Raw genomic sequence first — 17,603 nt, forward strand, 5'->3', positions numbered from 1 at the left:
AGAGGATTTTGCTTTTCAACCGATTTCTGTCTTTTGGACCACTGTAAGCATCTGTGCTGTCTCTGTCTTGATTAGCATTTTAGTAATGAACAGAAAAGTTCACTTGCACAACTTAATGCCTTCCAGTAAGTTAAGAGAAAGGTAACTTATGCCTTAACTTAAATGCCTTGATGACATTTTGGAATACACAATTCAGTCTCTGAGAACATCACAGATGAAGTGGTGGCATTCACATTCTACATGTATCCTGTCCATATCAAGACAACTAAAGTTGGAGCTGTTCCTGGGTACTTCTTAAGCAGATTCTTGAAGAAAATACCTCCAACAAGATAAACATTTAGATCTGCTATCAAGAGGGCAAAGAATAAAACATTGATGTAGTCCTAATGTGATATAAGAAAACTCTTCCATCTCCAAAGCAAATAGGAAAAAAATCAAGTTGCAGTCTCTCCTGGCTAAAAGAATGGATAACATTGAGAAATCCTAGAGTTCTTGATCTGGAGGGATTTGACAGAAGGTTTGGATGGCATGCTTACTTATGGTATGAAAAAAGTAAAGTACATAAAGATTTTTTGAACCACTATGTAAGAAGGAGTTTAATGAGGGTATGGTTAAAATATAAAAATTGGTTAGAACAAAAAACTCCGTTATGGATATCTCCGATTGAAACTTTATCACGTAAAGAAGTAAATATGCAGGTGTCTGGGGGTATTTATAGAGCTCTGTTGCATTTTCATGGAAAGGATTGTAAGTTAAAAACTTTAAATGAAATACAAACTGTGGTAAGAGATTGGTTTCAGTACTATCAGTTAAATGAGACTTATAAGAAAGACCTTAAAGTTGGATTTGAGGATCAGATTTCGAATTTTGAGAAGGAACTATGTCAAGATGATGAAAAATTAATTTCTAAAATGTATAAATTGTTACTTTTAGAGGAGAAGAGAGGAAGTGGTTAAAACAACTATGATAAAGTGGGCTCAAGATGTTGGACATAATATAGAAATGGCAGCCTGGGAAAAGTTATGGAAGAATGATTTAAAATTCACTGCTTGTTATACTTTGAAGGAAAATTATTATAAAATGATGTACAGATGGTATTTGACACCAAAAAAACTGGCATTAATGTATAAAAATGTTTCAAACAAATGTTGGAAGTGTGGGGATTCTGAAGGTACTTTTTTTCACATGTGGTGGACTTGTGGGAAGGCTAAGGCCTATTGGGACATGATATATAATGAATTAAAGAAAATATTTAAAGTGACATTTCCTAAGAAGCCAGAATCCTTCCTGCTAGGAATAACACAAGGAGAAATTTCTACAAATAACTTAACTTTTTTCCTGTATGCTTCTACGGTGGCTAGAATAATATATGCACAGAAATGGAAGACCAATGAATTGCCTTCAAAAGAAGATTGGCTGATAAAAACTTTGGAATATGCAGAGATGGCAAAACTTACAACACTGATAAAAGATCAAAGCTTAGACCGTTTCAGGGAAGATTGGAAACCTTTTTTGTTGTACTTAAAGAATTATTTTCCTAATATGGATCTTACAGCTGGATTTGAAGTTTGAAATGCAGGTTGGGTAGACTAATGGTTTTTTCTTTTTTCTTTAAGCTTTAAATTTGTGTTTTTTTAATTAATATTATAACAAGGTAAACTTTATAGTTTTTATTTCACGAAAAGAGGTGCACGGGAAGTCCAATTGTGTTTATTATGGATGTTATGATTATTGTTAAAAATTAATTAAAATTAATTTTTTTTAAAAAAAAAGTTGCAGTCTCTCCTTAGCAGCAACAGCATGCTAGCTAACTTTAGTGTCAGACTCTTCTTATATAATTTGATGTGAGTACAAGGAACAATGTGGCAGTCATTTCAATATGCCTCAAAATGAAGGTCTTTGAACAATTATTTCTACACTACAGTATCATGTCTGCAACACACTCTGGTAACTCATATTTAATGAAAATGAGACAGAAGCTTCACTGTAATGATTTGAGATAGTGGTACTGTCACCATCACTGTGGTGTATAGATGAAATGCCCTGGATTAGGACATTACTAGGAATAAGATTCTCATTTTTTTTTATCATTAACCTTGTGTGCCATTTTTCATCCTAATACTGCAAATCCACCTTATTTATTTGTTCTTTCTCTGTGTAAACCGCCCTGAGCCAGGGTCTACACCAGTTGCATACGAATGGGAGACTTGATGTGCGAGCAATGTAAGATATTCCCCTTAGAGGATGGAGTCGCTCTTGAAAGAGCAGAAGGTTCTAGGACCACACCCCCAACCCCCTCTCCACCTGGCATCTCCAGGATAGGGCTGAGAGATATTCCTGCCTGCAATCTTGGAGAAGCCACTGCCAGTCTGTGTAGACAATACTGAGCTAGGTGGACCTATGGTCTGACTCAGTATATGGCAGCTTCCTATGTTTGTATGTTCAATATCATCACTAAAAATTGATTTTTTCAACGGGTTAATAAGTCCCCTCATATGTAGGAAACATCATGAGCAAGAGTATTATGATGTTGGGTAATGCCTTAATCCCTTCAGCAATGTTCACTGCTTTAGACTTGGTGAGGCTGCGGGAGGAAAAGCACAAGCAGCAGGGAGGAGAACCTGCGGTGGCAGCAGCCAAAAACAGCAAGCCATTTGGTTCGTGTTTCCCCCCGCCACCTTGCTGTGCTCTGAAGCTTCCTGCGGCTGGCTGGCTCCAGCCACTGCTGCATTTACTTCCCTCACCTCGCCACACTCCAAAGTGGTGGTAGACCTCCAAGCAGAGGCTGGCAGACTGGCCTCTGAAAGAGCAAGGGATGGGGGAGGGAAGAAAAGAGCAAGGGATGGGGGAGGGAAGAAAAGAGGAGGCTGGAAAAGAGGGAGTAGAGGGTAAAGGAAGAAGGGAGAGAGCTTCTGCTTTTCTTGAACAACTTGATTCAAACTAGTCAGGCAATTCAAATGTTAGCCCACATGCACCTCAAATGTTCATGCATCCACCATCTTCAACTGGGGTGGATGACATCACCACAAACTACACTGTTGACGTGTCCCTATGTGTCCCTGCAGCTGTATCCAATTTGGTTTGAATGATCCAGGCATTTGTGAAGTTGATAGAGGGACACACACACAGCTAGGCGATCTCATAAGCTTACTCTCCTTAAGGAAAGTAGGCTAAAAAGAAAGGAAGGCAAAGCCAATTAGAAGGGCAAAACTCTTAGCAGGGATTATTAAATAGCCATTTAAACAGAATCAATTAGGTGGTTCATTTTCTAAATTCATCATGGGCACAGGAGACAATTCTGAGCAGATATTTCTGTTTAGATGACACCACAAAGAATATGCAAATAGAATATATCTCTATACCAATTGTAAACACATCTTTCTGCAATATTTTTCTTCAGGTTAATGGCAAATAGCTCATGAATGGCATTTTGCTTTCAGTCTTGTGGCAGAATTCTGTAGATGGTACAGGGATGATACTGTTGAAGATGGCTCAGACAAAGCCAAAACAGTTTGTAGTGATGTCTGAACAAATACCATCTAAGCCCTACAGTTTGAGAGTGGTCAAACCAGCATTTGAAGCCATAGTTTGAAGCTGGCTTGTAAGCCACAGTTTGGACAAACTGATATGGTATTATAAACCTTGATTTGGGATACTACTCCACCCTCATAGATACTTCTCAGGGAAGGTAAACTGTAGTCTCCCTGCCCATCTAAACACAAATCAGCTGTGTTTTTAAGCTGTGGGAGCACTATAAAGGTAAAATTGTGCCATCGAGTTGGTGTCGACTCCTGGCAACCACAAAGCCATGTGGTTGTCTTTGGTAGAATACAGGAGGGGTTTACCATTGCCATCTCCCACGCAGTATGAGATGATGCCTTTCAGCATCTTCCTATATTGCTGCTGCCAGATACAAGTGTTTCCCATAGTCTAGGAAACATACCAGCCGGGGGATCGAACCAGCAACCTCATGCTCCCTAGGCAAGTTACTTCCCCACTGCACCATTAGGGAGCACTAATCATTTTCCTTATATGCGTTATGATAGGAATCCTGATAAGCACAGCAGCCACAGTTCAGAATTAAAAGTACAATGATGCAGACACAGCATTAAACAATTGTTCATAACACTAACCATGTATACTTTTCAACAAATGGGGCAGCTATCCAGGTCAGCAGGCCGTTCCAAGGGAAGGGTAGTCAGAAATTTATTAGCTGTCTCCCCTTCCGGCTGTCCTGCCAGCTCTTTGACCTCGGGGAGCATTGCCAACAACCCACATAGCCTTTCCCTGCTCCCTCTGTAATGCCAGGTCGGTCCAAAATAAATCTGAAATCATCCATAATTTGATCATGGATGAAGGGGCTGACTGGTATGTATCACTGAGACTTGGTTGGGGGAGGCTAGTGGTCCAGTTTGGTCCCAGCTTCTCCCTCCAGGATATTCTGTAGAGGAGCAGGTGAGGGGACGTGGGCGGGGAGGTGGGGTGGCTGTGGTCTATAAGGATAATATCTCCTTTACCAGGGTCCCTGTTAGGGGATCGGACCATATTGAATGTGTGTACTTGAGTTTGGGGACGAGGGATAGATTGGGACTTCTGTTGGCGTACCGATCGCTCCGCTGCCTAGTGGAATCCCTTACTGAGCTCATGGACTTGGTCGCAGAGCTCGCATTGGAGTCTTCCAGACTCTTGGTGCTGGGGGACTTCAATGTTCATTTTGGGACCAATTTGTCTGGGGTAGCTCAGGAGTTCATAGAGGCCATGACAACTATGGGCCTATCCCAAGTGGTCTCTGGACTGATGCATATTGCAGGTGACACGCTTGATTTGGTCTTTTACTCTGATCAGGGTGGTGTTCCGTGGGTGGGGACCCCTGTGATTTCCCCATTGTCATGGATGGACCACCATCTGGTTATGGTTGGATTTACAACCACTTCCAACCTCTGCAGGGGCGAGGGGCCCATTAGAATGGTCCGCCTGAAGAGGTTATTGAATCCAGTAAGATTCCAAGAAGCCTTGGAGGGATTCAATGTTGGCTTTGCGGGTGATCCTGTTCATGCCCTGGTTGAGAATTGGAAAAACTTGCTTACTAGGGCAGTAGACACAATTGCCCCCAAGCGTCCCCTCCGAACCACTTCAAATTTGGCCCCTTGGTATATGGAAGATCTACGGGGGCTGAAGCAGCAAGGTAGGCGACTGGAGCGCAAGTGGAGAAAGACTTGACTCGAATTTGACAGATTGCGACACAGAGGCACATCTAAAGATCTATGCTCAGGCAATATGTGCGGCAAAGAGGCAGCTCTTTTCTGCCCATATTGCCTCTGTGAGTTCACATCCAGCAGAATTGTTCAGGGTTGTGAGAGGGCTAGTATCTGCTTCCCCTCCCTTGAACCAGAATCTGGAGTCATCAGTTACCCGCTGTGATGTGTTTAAAGGGTTTTTCGCTTCTACCTCTCGGATAGATTCCAGATGGTGTCGATTGGAAACTGTTGCTCTTCAAAATCTGAGCTTAAGTATGGTGTCCCTCAAGGCTCCATACTTTCTCCAATGCTTTTTAACATCTACATGAAACCACTGGGAGAGATCATCAGGGGATTTGGAGCTGGGTGTTACCAGTACGCTGATGACACCCAGACCTACTTCTCCATGTCAACTTCTTCAGGAGTTGGCATATCCTCCCTAAATGGCTGCCTGGAAGCAGTAATGGGCTGGATGAGGGAGAATAAACTGAAGCTGAATCCAGATAAGAGGGAGGTACTTATTGTGCGGGGTCAGAACTCTAGAGATGATTTTGATCTACCTGTTCTAGATGAGGTCACATTTCCCCAAAAGGAACAGGTTCGCAGTCTGGGAGTACTTCTGGATTCACACCTCTCCCAGGTTTCTCAGGTTGAGGCGGTAGCCAGGGGTGCTTTTTATCAGCTCCGCCTGATACGCCAGCTGCGCCTGTTTCTTGAGATCAACAACCTCAAAACAGTGGTACATCTGTTGGTAACCTCCAGACTTGACTTCTGTAATGCGCTCTATGTGGGGCTGCCTTTGTACGTAGTCCGGAAGCTTCAGTTGGTTCAGAATGCGGTAGCCAGGTTGGTCTCTGAGTCATCTCGGAGAGACCATGGTACTCCTTTACTGATGGAGCTACACTGGATGCCAATAGGCTTCTGGACAAAATACAAGGTGCTAGTTATAACTTATAAAGCCCTAAACGGCTTAGGCCCTGGGTATTTAAGAGAGCATCTTCTTCACTACGAGCCCCACCGCCCATTGAGGTCATTTGAGGAGGTCCGTCTCCAGTTACCACCAACTCGTTTGGTGGCTACATAGAGACGGGCCTTCTCGGTCGCTGCCCCAAGATTGTGGAATGCGCTCCCTGATGAGATACGATCCTCCCCATCTCTGGCAATTTTCAAAAAACACCTGAAAACCCTTCTTTCTGCCTAAGCTTCCTCAGCTTCCTAAATTTTTTGGGTTTTAATCTCTGCTTTATTTTTAAATTGTAAAATTGTTTTAAGTTTTTTGTATATGTTTTTAACTGGTTTTATGCTATTGTAAACCTCCCAGAGACGAAAGTTTAGGGCGGTGTACAAATTTGATAAATAAAATAATAAATAAATAACAAATAACTTTGTGGTATCAATACCAAAAATGCAAAAGTATCACTACTTTTACTTACCTTAAAGCATCTGAAATCATGCAGATTTAAGCCACAATTTACTACCCAGTTTCTTTACATGCGCCAGTCGGGCGCCCCCCAGCTGCCCCTGCACGGTGGCAGCACACAGGGGCAGCTGGGAGCTGGCAACTCACCCCACTGGTGTGTGGGCATAGCTGGAGGGAGCATCAGGATGGTGACAATGGCAATGAGCAGAGGAGGAGCAGGTACGGGCCTGCTCTCCTCTTCTTTAAAGGGGCTATGTCAGCCCTCAATTTTAAAGGGAGGTGCCCACAATTTAGATAGCCGAATCGTGTTTCAGCACATCCATAGTCAATTCACTCTTTCTTCTCTAGTATGCTGCTGCTCCTGCAGCAGCAACAGCAACAGCATTAGGGAGCAGTGCTAATTCTCTGCTCAGAAGAGAGAGTCAGGCATTCAGTTTGTATGCCCTGTAGCTGCAACCTAGCACAACAGCTGGCTCATAAATGGGTGGCTGTGATGAGTGTACAAGAATGAGGAAAAAAAACACATCATTCAGCACTTACTGGGCTGTAGGTCAGAGCTTTGTGGCATTTTAATCTGAGGGGGGAATGGCTGCAGCAGGAAAAAACGAATCAGAGCGCATTGGTGCCAAGATGAGAAAAATTCCATCTTAAGCTTTGTAACACCAAGGGGGGCGGGGCGGGGCGGGGCGGGGCGTGGAGAAGGATAAATAGCCCACAATATCTGTGATGTTTCTAAAGCTATGGTTTTGAAAACAATATGTGTTCTCAAAAATATATGGGATCTCAAAAAGCTGTGCTGGCTGCACTCACAGTCTGATTGCCCTGATGAGCAGCAGCTGTGAGGGGGCTGTTCCAGCTGCCAGACTCCAGAAGCCCAAGTGAGAGGTGAGGACTGGGGGCTTTTTGGCTTTAAAAGGGACCAGGGCTAGCCAAAGGTGCAGGCTGCCAAAGGGGGGCAGCCTTTGGTGGCAGTCTTCAGGGGCAGGACTGAGGGCTAGGGCCAACATACTGTTCTGAATCATTGGAAGGAAGAATCCTGCTCACTTCATTGTTGTTGCTTAGTTTTTAGTTAGGCTTGATACAGGTATGTGTCTTGTGTTGAATAGAAATGCGGGGTGGGAGACGACCCTGGGGCAGCTATACCAGTGGTGGGTAATCAACCAAGATATGGCGTTGGTAGGCCAGAAGATCATTATAGGGGAAGGGAATTCAGAAATGTTATTGCTATTGCCCCTTCAGCCAGGCCTACCACCTCTTTGACCTTAAAGAGCAATGCCAACCACCCACAGAACCTCAACTTATTACTCTGTAATGCCAGGTTGGTTCAAAATAAATCTGAGGTAATGCATGACTTGATCATGGATGAAGGAGCTGATTTGGTATGTATCACAGAGACCTGGTCAGAAGAGGCAAGTGGTCCGGTTTGGTCCCAGCAATTCCCAGAGAGTTACTCCATGGCGGAGCAGGTGAGAGGATGTGGGTGGGGAAGTGGGGTAGCTGTGGTCTATAAGAATATCATTTCCCTTACGAGAATCCCTGTCAGGCATTTGGTCTATATTGAATGTGTGTATCTAAGTCTAGGGACCAGGGATAAATTGAGACTTCTGCTGGTGTACCCATCACCCCGCAGTCCAGTGGAGTCCCAAACTGAGCTGATGGACCTGGTTGCTGAGTTGGCATGGTTGTTGTTGTTGTTGTTGGGGAACTTCAATGTACATTTGGGGATCGGGTTGTCGGGAGCGGCTCAAGAGTTCATAACAGCCATGAAGACTGTGGGTCTATCCCAACTGGTATCTGGACCAACACAAGATGCTGGTCGCATGCTCGATTTGGTCTTTTGCTCTGATCAGGGTGGTGTTCTGTGGGTGGGGATGCCTGTTATCTCCCCATTGTCATGGATGGATCGCTATCTGGTTAAGGTATAACTTACAGCCACGACCCACCTCTTCAGTGGTGAAGTACTTATTGGATTGGTCCGCCCGAGGAAGTTATTAGATCCATTAGGATTCCAAGAAGCCTCAGAAGGGTTTAGGGTTGGCTCTGTAGTGATTCTGCTGATGTTCTGGTACAAACACGGAATAATGAACTCACTAGAGCAGTAGACACAGTTGCTCCTAACCGTCCTCTCCGACTTGCTTTAAAAGTCACCGCTCTGGGCTCCTTGGAGGAAGAGCGGGATATAAATGTAAAAATAATAATAAAAAAAAGACAGCCCCATGGTATTCGGATGAACTATGGGAGCTGAAGCAGCAAGCCAGACGACTAGAGCACAAAGTGGAGGAAGACTCGGCATGAGTCTTATCGGGTACAACACAGAATACATTTGAAGATCTATGCTCTGGAAGCGTGGGTGGCAAAGAAGCAGTTCATTTCTGTCTGCACTGCTTCCACAAACTCACGTCCAGCTGAGTTGTCTAGGGTTGTGAGGGGACTAGTATGTACCCTCCCCCTTTAATTTAAACTTGGAACCACTGGTTACTCGCTGTGACATCAATGACTTTTTTGCGGGGGAAATCTCTTGCACTCAGGCCGAGCTGGATTCCAGTTACTGCAGAGTCTACTGTGGAGGTGTCCAGAAACTCCTCTTAGGTGATTAGATTGGATCATTTTCAGTTTGTAACTCCTGAGGCAGTGGACAAACTGCTTTGGACTGTGCACCCTACAATCTCATCTGATAATCATATTATCATAGAGGGTCTGGTAAATATTATAAATGCTTCTCTGACAGAGGGCAGGATGCCTTCGTATCTTAAGGAGGCTATTAGACCACTTTTGAAGAAACCTGCATTGGATCCCTCTGAGTTAGCTAATTACAGACCTGTTTCTAAACTTCCATGGTTTGGCAATGTGATTGAGTGGGTGGTGACCTCTCAGCTCCAGGCAGTTTGGGATGATACAGATTATCTAGACCCATTTCAAACTGGCTTTCATGTGGGCTATGGGGTTGAGACTGCCATGGTCAGCCTGGTGGATGATCTCCAACTGACTATCAGCCAAGTGAGTGTGACTCTGCTGATCCTTTTGGATCTCTTTGCAGCTTTCAATACTATTGACTATAGTATCCTTCTGGACAGCCTGAGGGAGGTGGGATTGGGTGGTACTGTTTTACAGTGGTTCCGCTCCTACCTCTCTGGTAGATTCCAGATGGTGTCGCTTGGAGACTGTTGCTCTGCAAAGCGAGAACTGAAGTATGGAGTTCCACAAGGCTCCATACTGTCTCCAATGCTCTTTAACTTCTATATGAAACCACTGGGTGAGATAATCAGGAGGCTTGTTGCTGGGTGTTATCAAATATACCCAGATTTACTTCTACATGTTAACCACATCAGGAAATGGCATAAAAATGGGCTGGATGAGCAATAACAAACTGAAGTTAGCCAGTGTGGTGTAGTGGTTAGAGTGCTGGACTAGGACCGGGGAGACACGAGTTCAAATCCCCATTCAGCCATGACACTTGCTGGGTGACTCTGGGCCAGTCACTTCTCTCAGCCTAACCTACTTCACAGTGTCGTTGTGAGGAGAAACTTAACTATGTACACTGCTCTGGGCTCCTGGAGGAAGAGCAGAATATACAAATTTTTTTAAAGTGGAATCCAAATAAAACAGAGGTACTGACTGTGTGGGGTTGAGACTCAAGAGATGGTTTAGATCTGCCTGTTCTGGATGGGATTACACTCCCCCTGAAAGAACAGGTACGTCACTTGGGAGTGCTCCTGGACCCAAAGCTCTCCCTGGTTTCTCAGATTGAGACAGTGGCCAGAAGAGCTTTTTACCCACTTCGGCTAATACATCAGCTACGTCTAGAGGTGAATGTCCTTAAAAACAGTGGTACATATGCTGGTAACCTCCATACTTGACTACTGTAATGCGCTCTACATGGGTCTGCCTTTGTACATAGTCCAGAAACTACTATTGTTACAGAATGCGGCAGCCAGATTAGTCTCAGACAACACAAAGAGACCATATAACATTGGTTTTGGAAGAACTGCACGGGCTGCCGATATGTTTCCAGGTGAAATACAAAGTGCTGGTTGTTACCTATAAAGCCCTTAATGGCTTGGCTCCAGGCTGTTCAAGAGAGCACCCCTTTTGTCATGAACCCTGCCACCTTTTACGATCTTCTGGAGAGGTCTGGTTACGGTTGCCACCAGCTCATCTGGAGGCAACTCAGGACCGGGCTTTCTCTGTGGCTGCCCCAGGGCTTTGGAATATGCTCCCTGCTGAAATTAAAGTGTCCCCTTTCTCTCTTTGTTTTCAGGAAGACCCTCAAGACTCTTCTGTTCTCGCAAGCTTTTAATTAGAATTAATTTTAATCATTTTAATCATTTGTTTTATATTGTTTTTATTCTGTTTTATGAATTTTAATCTGTGATTTTTAATGTTAAAATTTGCACACCGTCTAGAGATGTACATGTCAGGTGGTAAGATAGATAGATAGACAGACAGACAGATAAGGAGAAGTAGAAAAAGAAGTGTAATGAGAGATTATTTCAAATACTGCTTAAAACCCAAGCATATTCATTCATTCGATTTCTATACCGCCCTTCCAAAAAAAGGCTCAGGGTGGTTTACACGGAGAAATAACAAACAGAATATCTGCAGAATATGCAGATATATCTGTAGCTAACTCACAGTGCACCCTTAACAAGATATCCAAGGTTTAAAGTTGCTACTTATTGAAAGCAAAGATAAAACCAGACACTTTTTAAGTATTTGTGCAATTGTGCTTTCCCACAAAACTGCCAGCACTGCAGACACCCACAGCAGTGCAGGCCAATGGGAAATGAAAGCGTAAGCCTGTGCAACATGTCGGCCAATGTGATATTAATGTAGTACCTTAATCTCAGGTAGTGCCAAATCATTTCACTTCTGATGACCAATTTTCCGTGGTGCAACTCACTACGCTTTCAATGCTGACAATTATCTCTTTTGGAAAGACTTTTAGAACTGTATTCCATAAGGAATACACATTAGATTTTGGAAAAGTGTGGGCATTAATGTAATTGCAAAGAATAATCAAATCTATCCAATATAAGTGGGCATCTAAACATGTTGGCCATGATACAATGAACCACATGCATATGTAAAAGACATATGCATCTGTCTTATTGTATCTGTTTTATCAGCACAACACTCCTCCAAATTTCAAGGTCAGCTTTGTGGGGCTCTAAACAAATACACTGGCAATAAAACACATTGCCTCATCTGACACGCACTAGTCCTGTTCAGACAACCCAGCACACCATGAACATGACCCGAAGCCTGAGCACTCCTCCATAACTTTGGCACAGAGTTGTGATGTGAAGATGTTGGTTTGTTTAAACCATAGCTCCACATATTAACTATGGTTTAGAATCCAGAATAATGTAACTATGTTCTGTCTCCAGTTCAGAAACTCTTGCACCCTGGACCTGCTTATCTATTCATGGTCCTGGGGCTAGACTTTATAAGCTGTTCTCTAGCACAGGATATCTTCATCCAGGATGAAAGCTAATGACTACATTTGGCGAAAGCACACTGATTAAGCTCTTTCGAACAGTGATACAGTTTTCCAAGCAGCATTTCAAAAGTGACTACAAAGACTTGTGTAAGAGAAAGAGCACAAAATGCCTTTCAGCCAGCATTCTCTCCTTATGCACTTCAGCTGTTCAGTGCTGTTCATGAGCCAAGAAACAGGCAAATGTGAAAAAGCAGCTGTGATGCATATGGAAAGGGTTTGTAAAGTTTCTACTGCTTTTCACATTAAGACAGACAAGTTTAAAGAGTTATTTGCCCGCATTTTGGCTCCCAAGAGTGAGACAGTGGGTGGAGGCAATACTGATGAACCTTCAGCTGTTGCTCAATTTGACAAATGACCCTCATTAAAAATTAGTTGCTAATTATGGTCAAGCATGGTCTAAAGATGGGGTTTTGATTTATAAAGGTGTTTTGAGATCTGAACTAGGGTGCAGGTTAAACGCCAACATGAAAAATAAGAATCAAATGTTATTCCCACTTGGATTAAAGAAGTTATCAACCAGTTAGTGGGGTGGGAAGGAGACCCATAAAACAAAATGTAGTACTTACCTTCTGATCTGAGTTGTCTTGGTATAACAAACCAAAGTAGTCCTTCTCCAATATGTTAAGATGGTCACACACTTTGTCAAACAGCACTTGGCCTTTAGCTTTTTTCTAGAAATTAAAAAAACAACACACACAGGTGTCAGCAGCAGAACTGAAAGAAACTTTAGTAACTTTTACTTAGAAAAAGATCTTTTAAATGTGCTGTTAACACAAAGAAAAATTGATCAGTATTTCCTCTCTCTCTTATGGTCTGTTCAGTGGTGGAGGGAGGGAGGCACTAAACACATGGTCACCTAAGTGCCTGAAAATCTGCAACTGGTGCACAGAAGAATTCTCGAAATTCGGCTTTTGATGTGTTATGCTGTAATTGCTAAATGCTAACAAGGCATCACTCTTTTGAAATATATTTATTTTTGAAAGCTGCTTTTCAGATAACAACACATTGTCTGTCAACACCAAGTAGTCCAAGCTTATTTTTGTTTCTTTAAAATATCACACAAGTGTGTTTAGCTTGAACACTGTGCTGGATTCCAGATTTTACATGGAGTTAAACTGCTACTGACTAAAAATGTAAATATTACCCAGCTCCTAATTTTATCCACAAAGTAAACTATCTATACTTGAATTAAAAGAAGTAAATGCTAAATGACATTGCTGACTCCGACTCACACCTTTAATGTGATATAGTAGTATTCCTGAAATATTTCAAACTTGCATTTAGAAATTGGCCATAATTTTCTATTTATCCTATTTAGAAGCACACATCAAGGTTATTCTCATGACCAGCTCTACCTGGGCTAGCAGAGCCCTACCTGGGTATAGCTGCTCGTGAGAACCACTGAGATCGGGACCAATCCCAGTGCTACTTGGCTGGGTAGCCTGGGTTTCTTCGTGAGATAGGAAGGCTCACATGCCCGGCCTCCTCCCTCACCTCCCAGTCATGTGGGCAGCCATTTTAACCATAGGGGCCGGGGGGGAAGGAGTGACTCCCCAGCTGCAGTCGTCATGTGAACAACCCTATCAGTTGTCTGAATACATAGTAACAAAATTAAAACACGAAAACAAAGCAAACACAAAAAGCCACACCTCTTTATCAGAACTTGTCATTCCTTAAGGACCAATAGTGTTTGGATGGTAAGAGCCATATAGTATATAGAGGAGCTCATTGTTTGAGCAAGGAGAGAAAGGGCATAAGCCTGATCATAAGGCATGATCTGATGAAATGAAGGACTGTTCTGATGAACTAAATCTTCTTGGAGGGGCAGTATCCAGCATTAGTACACATTGGGACCAATCTGAAACCATACATACTTTCAATGTTGCCGATATATAAATATGTGAAAATACATGTTCATCAGATTGATGGAGGCAAATCAGGATCTACTGTAGAGCAATACTATGATCACAGAGATTTAAATAATTCAGAAACAGAAATGAATGAATGAATGAATGAGCATCTATGATCAGTCCTGATTAGCACAGTCAAGTGTGGTGCTGAAGAGTAATAGACCTAGCTATTGCCAATGACCTACAGTTAGCAACATCTCAGAGTATGAATGTATTCTGCTAATTGATAGGCTTTGTTCTGAAAGAATACAGCAAAGTCTTTTTTTAACCTGTGGTATATGGTCTAGCAGAGGACTGAGGTTTTCCCAAAAGCAAAGTACTTGATTTCTGTTCATATCTGTTTTGTCTTAAAATTAGCAATGTGGAATTGTAACACTGCTCAAGAATAAAACTACATACCTAACATATCCAATTTCTGACGTTCTTGAAAGTTGTTATGATTGGAAGGTGCTGTAAGTGGTCTTTGCCTGGAGCAAGAATGTGCTGCCTCCACTACCAAAGAGTTTGGAATGGGTTGGCAAAGGAAGAATGCATAGTTTTTAATCTGAAATCTATACATATTATTCTAGAATTGGCTGGTACAGAGGCCAGCTTATCCCAAGAATTCCTCACTACTTCTAACAAAGCAAGCTACATAGGTAAAGCCACGTGTGTATGTTCATCTCACTCTGTGAATAGAATGAGATCCTTGAAAGAGGAGACTGATGGACCTCTAAACCAGCAAATACACCATCCTAGTCAACTGTTCAGTATATAGTAGTAAGTCCTCCAAAAGAATCTGCTTGAGGATCTTCCATCTAAATTGAACCAGATGTCCTTCAAAGGGGATGGAAGGGGATCAATCTGTGAGCAAAAGCTTGGATTCAGTGGGTACTGCCACACTGTAGGAGTCCTATTTATTTAAAAGTATTTATACCCCGCCCCTCCAGTACACAACTGCTACTATAATACACCACAATCTGACAGCACATCATTTTAAGCATGCAGTCACTTAAAAGAGTTATGTGGTATCAAAAAAAGTATGGAGTAGGCAAGTAACTAAGATTATCTCAGCCATTTTATTCTCTTTTGCATCGAACTATTAGTTTCCATATGCTTCCATATGCTTAAAAACAGTACAGGTGGCCCTTGTTACCCCCCGTTTCAACAACTCTGGTTTTGTGTATCTGCTGAGGGATCTTAGAGACCTGGTTTCTTTATCCATGGTATAAAAACAGGCTAAAATTCACCTATGCACGGTTTTGAGTGGCTGGAAATGACTTGTGATATCATTTCTGGCTGTCATTTTTGAGCCATTTTTTGGCTCCTTAAAAAAAAAAATCCCATTATTTTCCATGGAAAGTCAGAGGAATTGGGGGTTTGGGGAGCATTACTGGAGAGCAAGGTACAGCACTTTATTTCTCTTATTTCTGCCTCCTCCCCACATTTTTACCCTTTTGTGGGGGGGGGGACCTATGCCCCAATTTCCATTGACTGAAGGTTTCGTTATTCACACCTATAGGCAAGAACAGAACCCCCCACGAACAACAAGGGCCACTTATATCAGGTTTTTGGCACATAATTTTCTGCCACCCAGTGCAACAAGAGATAAAACATGGACTTTCAAAACAACTTGCTTTTGGTATACAATTGAGGATAGAGAAATTAACCTTCTCGGTGCTTGGAAATTCTTTCAAAAAATTTAAGGGTTTCCTATTGGCAGAATTAAAGAGAAGCAGCATGCTGCCTCACACATTCAAAGCAATTCCAATTTTGCTATTTACAGCATTTAGCAAAGCAGCCATAGCATGACATTTTTGAGATCTGGCAGTTGAAAGGCATTTTTGCAACTGCTTATCCCGCAGATTTCAGTAGACGCCACTGCAATTCCACAAAAATCCCATCAACTGCCTATGTGTAGGCTCTTGCGACACTAAAGTTATTGTGCCTAGCAGACAGTAAGAGAAAGCTCACAACTGAACAAGCCTGCTATGCTCTGTGAGCTATGTACTACACAGTAGTTGTGAGCTACACTGTACAAATACAAAGGACAAAGAGAATAAAGGTATGCAATACAACTACCAAGCACAATAAATGCATTGTTTATTTCTTCCAAAGGAATCAAAGCACATTCATACAGGACTGAACTGCTCAATTTATATCCTAGCAATTGCAGTTTGAGCTACATTACATGTGATCAGCTGAAACATAAGGAATATTATGTGGTTAATATATACCCACAAATACACCATAGAGTAAGTAAAATAACCCCCAACAATGATATTCAGGTTCAACCAAAAAAACATGATATTATGGAGGAAGTTTTACCAAGTCATGCCTCCACAGTGTAAATAAAAATTATTTTTTTAAAAAATAAAATAAAATCAGATGTTCTTAGCAGTTTGGCCATATTAAGCATCTTCTAGAGAGAGATAAAACACCTGGTTTAATATGCTGAAGTTTATACCTCTCTCTTAAAACTGGATCATGACCATTTCTCAGACAGATTGAAGGAAGGTAGTTTTACTATGCAAAACAAAACACACACACACAATAGGAAAAGCATTTGATGTTAAGCAAGTTGGTTGTATATTGTATTTCTTATTGGGGGCTTCAAGACTTTAGTCATGAGGATCCAGGAGGACACTAGGATCCAGGAGAGTCTATCTTATCACCAGGATCACCCACATAACTTGTACAGTGGATCTTGTATTCCTTTTTATGATCTCCAACTACCCATGATCTGCAAGATTTGCAGTTCTCAAATTATGAGTAAGACTCCAAATCTATACACCATGTACAGTATATACACCATGTATATTATACACTATCCATTTCATTGAGAAACACTATTTTATCCAATAAACTACAAGCTCTTGCTTATGGAATGTTCTAGGTCCTTACTGCCCAATCCTGTCTGTCTGTGTTCAAAAGGAAGTTCTACTCTACTGAACTGGTTGTGGAGTTGGTGTTTGAGTCTCCCAGACTGGTAGTTCTGGGGGACTTTAATGTTCACTTTGAAACCAACTAATTAGGAGCAGCACAGGAGTTCATAGCGGCCATGACAACTATGGGCCTATCCCAAGTGGTCTTGGGACCAAAGCACATTGCTGGTTACACTCTCAATTTGGGTTTTTTTCTCTAATTAGGATGGTATTCCATGGGTGGGGACTCCTGTGATTTCCCCATTGTCATGGATGGACCATCATCTGGTTAGGGTTGGACTCAGAGCCACAATCCTCCTCTTCCACACGAGTGAAGGACCTATTAGGATGGTCAGCCCAGAAATACTATTAGACCCAATAGGATTCCAAGAAGAATTAGTTCTGCCAGTGATTCTGTTGATTCCCTGGTTCAGGCTTGAAATAATGAACGTACTAGGGTGGTAGACATGATTGAGCCTAAGCGCCCTCTCCAACCTGTTTCTAAATTAGCTATATGAAAGAACAACATATGTGGCAAGCTGGATGGCTAGAGCACAAGTGGAAAAAGACTCAGCTTGAATCCTACAGATTACAACACAGAGTGCATTTGAAGATCTGTGCTCTGGCAATACG

At 42.3% G+C, this 17,603-nt stretch overlaps 1 protein-coding gene across 25 annotated transcripts in view; it reads right to left on the minus strand.

Annotated features, from left to right (window-relative positions):
* The window catches only part of EPB41L2 (erythrocyte membrane protein band 4.1 like 2), a 205,544-nt gene that overhangs the window by 88,051 nt on the left and 99,890 nt on the right, over positions 1–17,603 (minus strand). For all 25 annotated transcript variants that reach the window (XM_053286906.1, XM_053286887.1, XM_053286894.1 and 22 more), the window contains exon 4: positions 12,724–12,828. In XM_053286906.1, the coding sequence (XP_053142881.1) occupies positions 12,724–12,828 (105 nt within the window). The remainder of the gene's footprint in view (positions 1–12,723; positions 12,829–17,603) is intronic.

This window comes from Hemicordylus capensis, chromosome 1 (assembly GCF_027244095.1).
Source record: "Hemicordylus capensis ecotype Gifberg chromosome 1, rHemCap1.1.pri, whole genome shotgun sequence".
Taxonomy (NCBI): Eukaryota; Metazoa; Chordata; class Lepidosauria; order Squamata; family Cordylidae; genus Hemicordylus; species Hemicordylus capensis.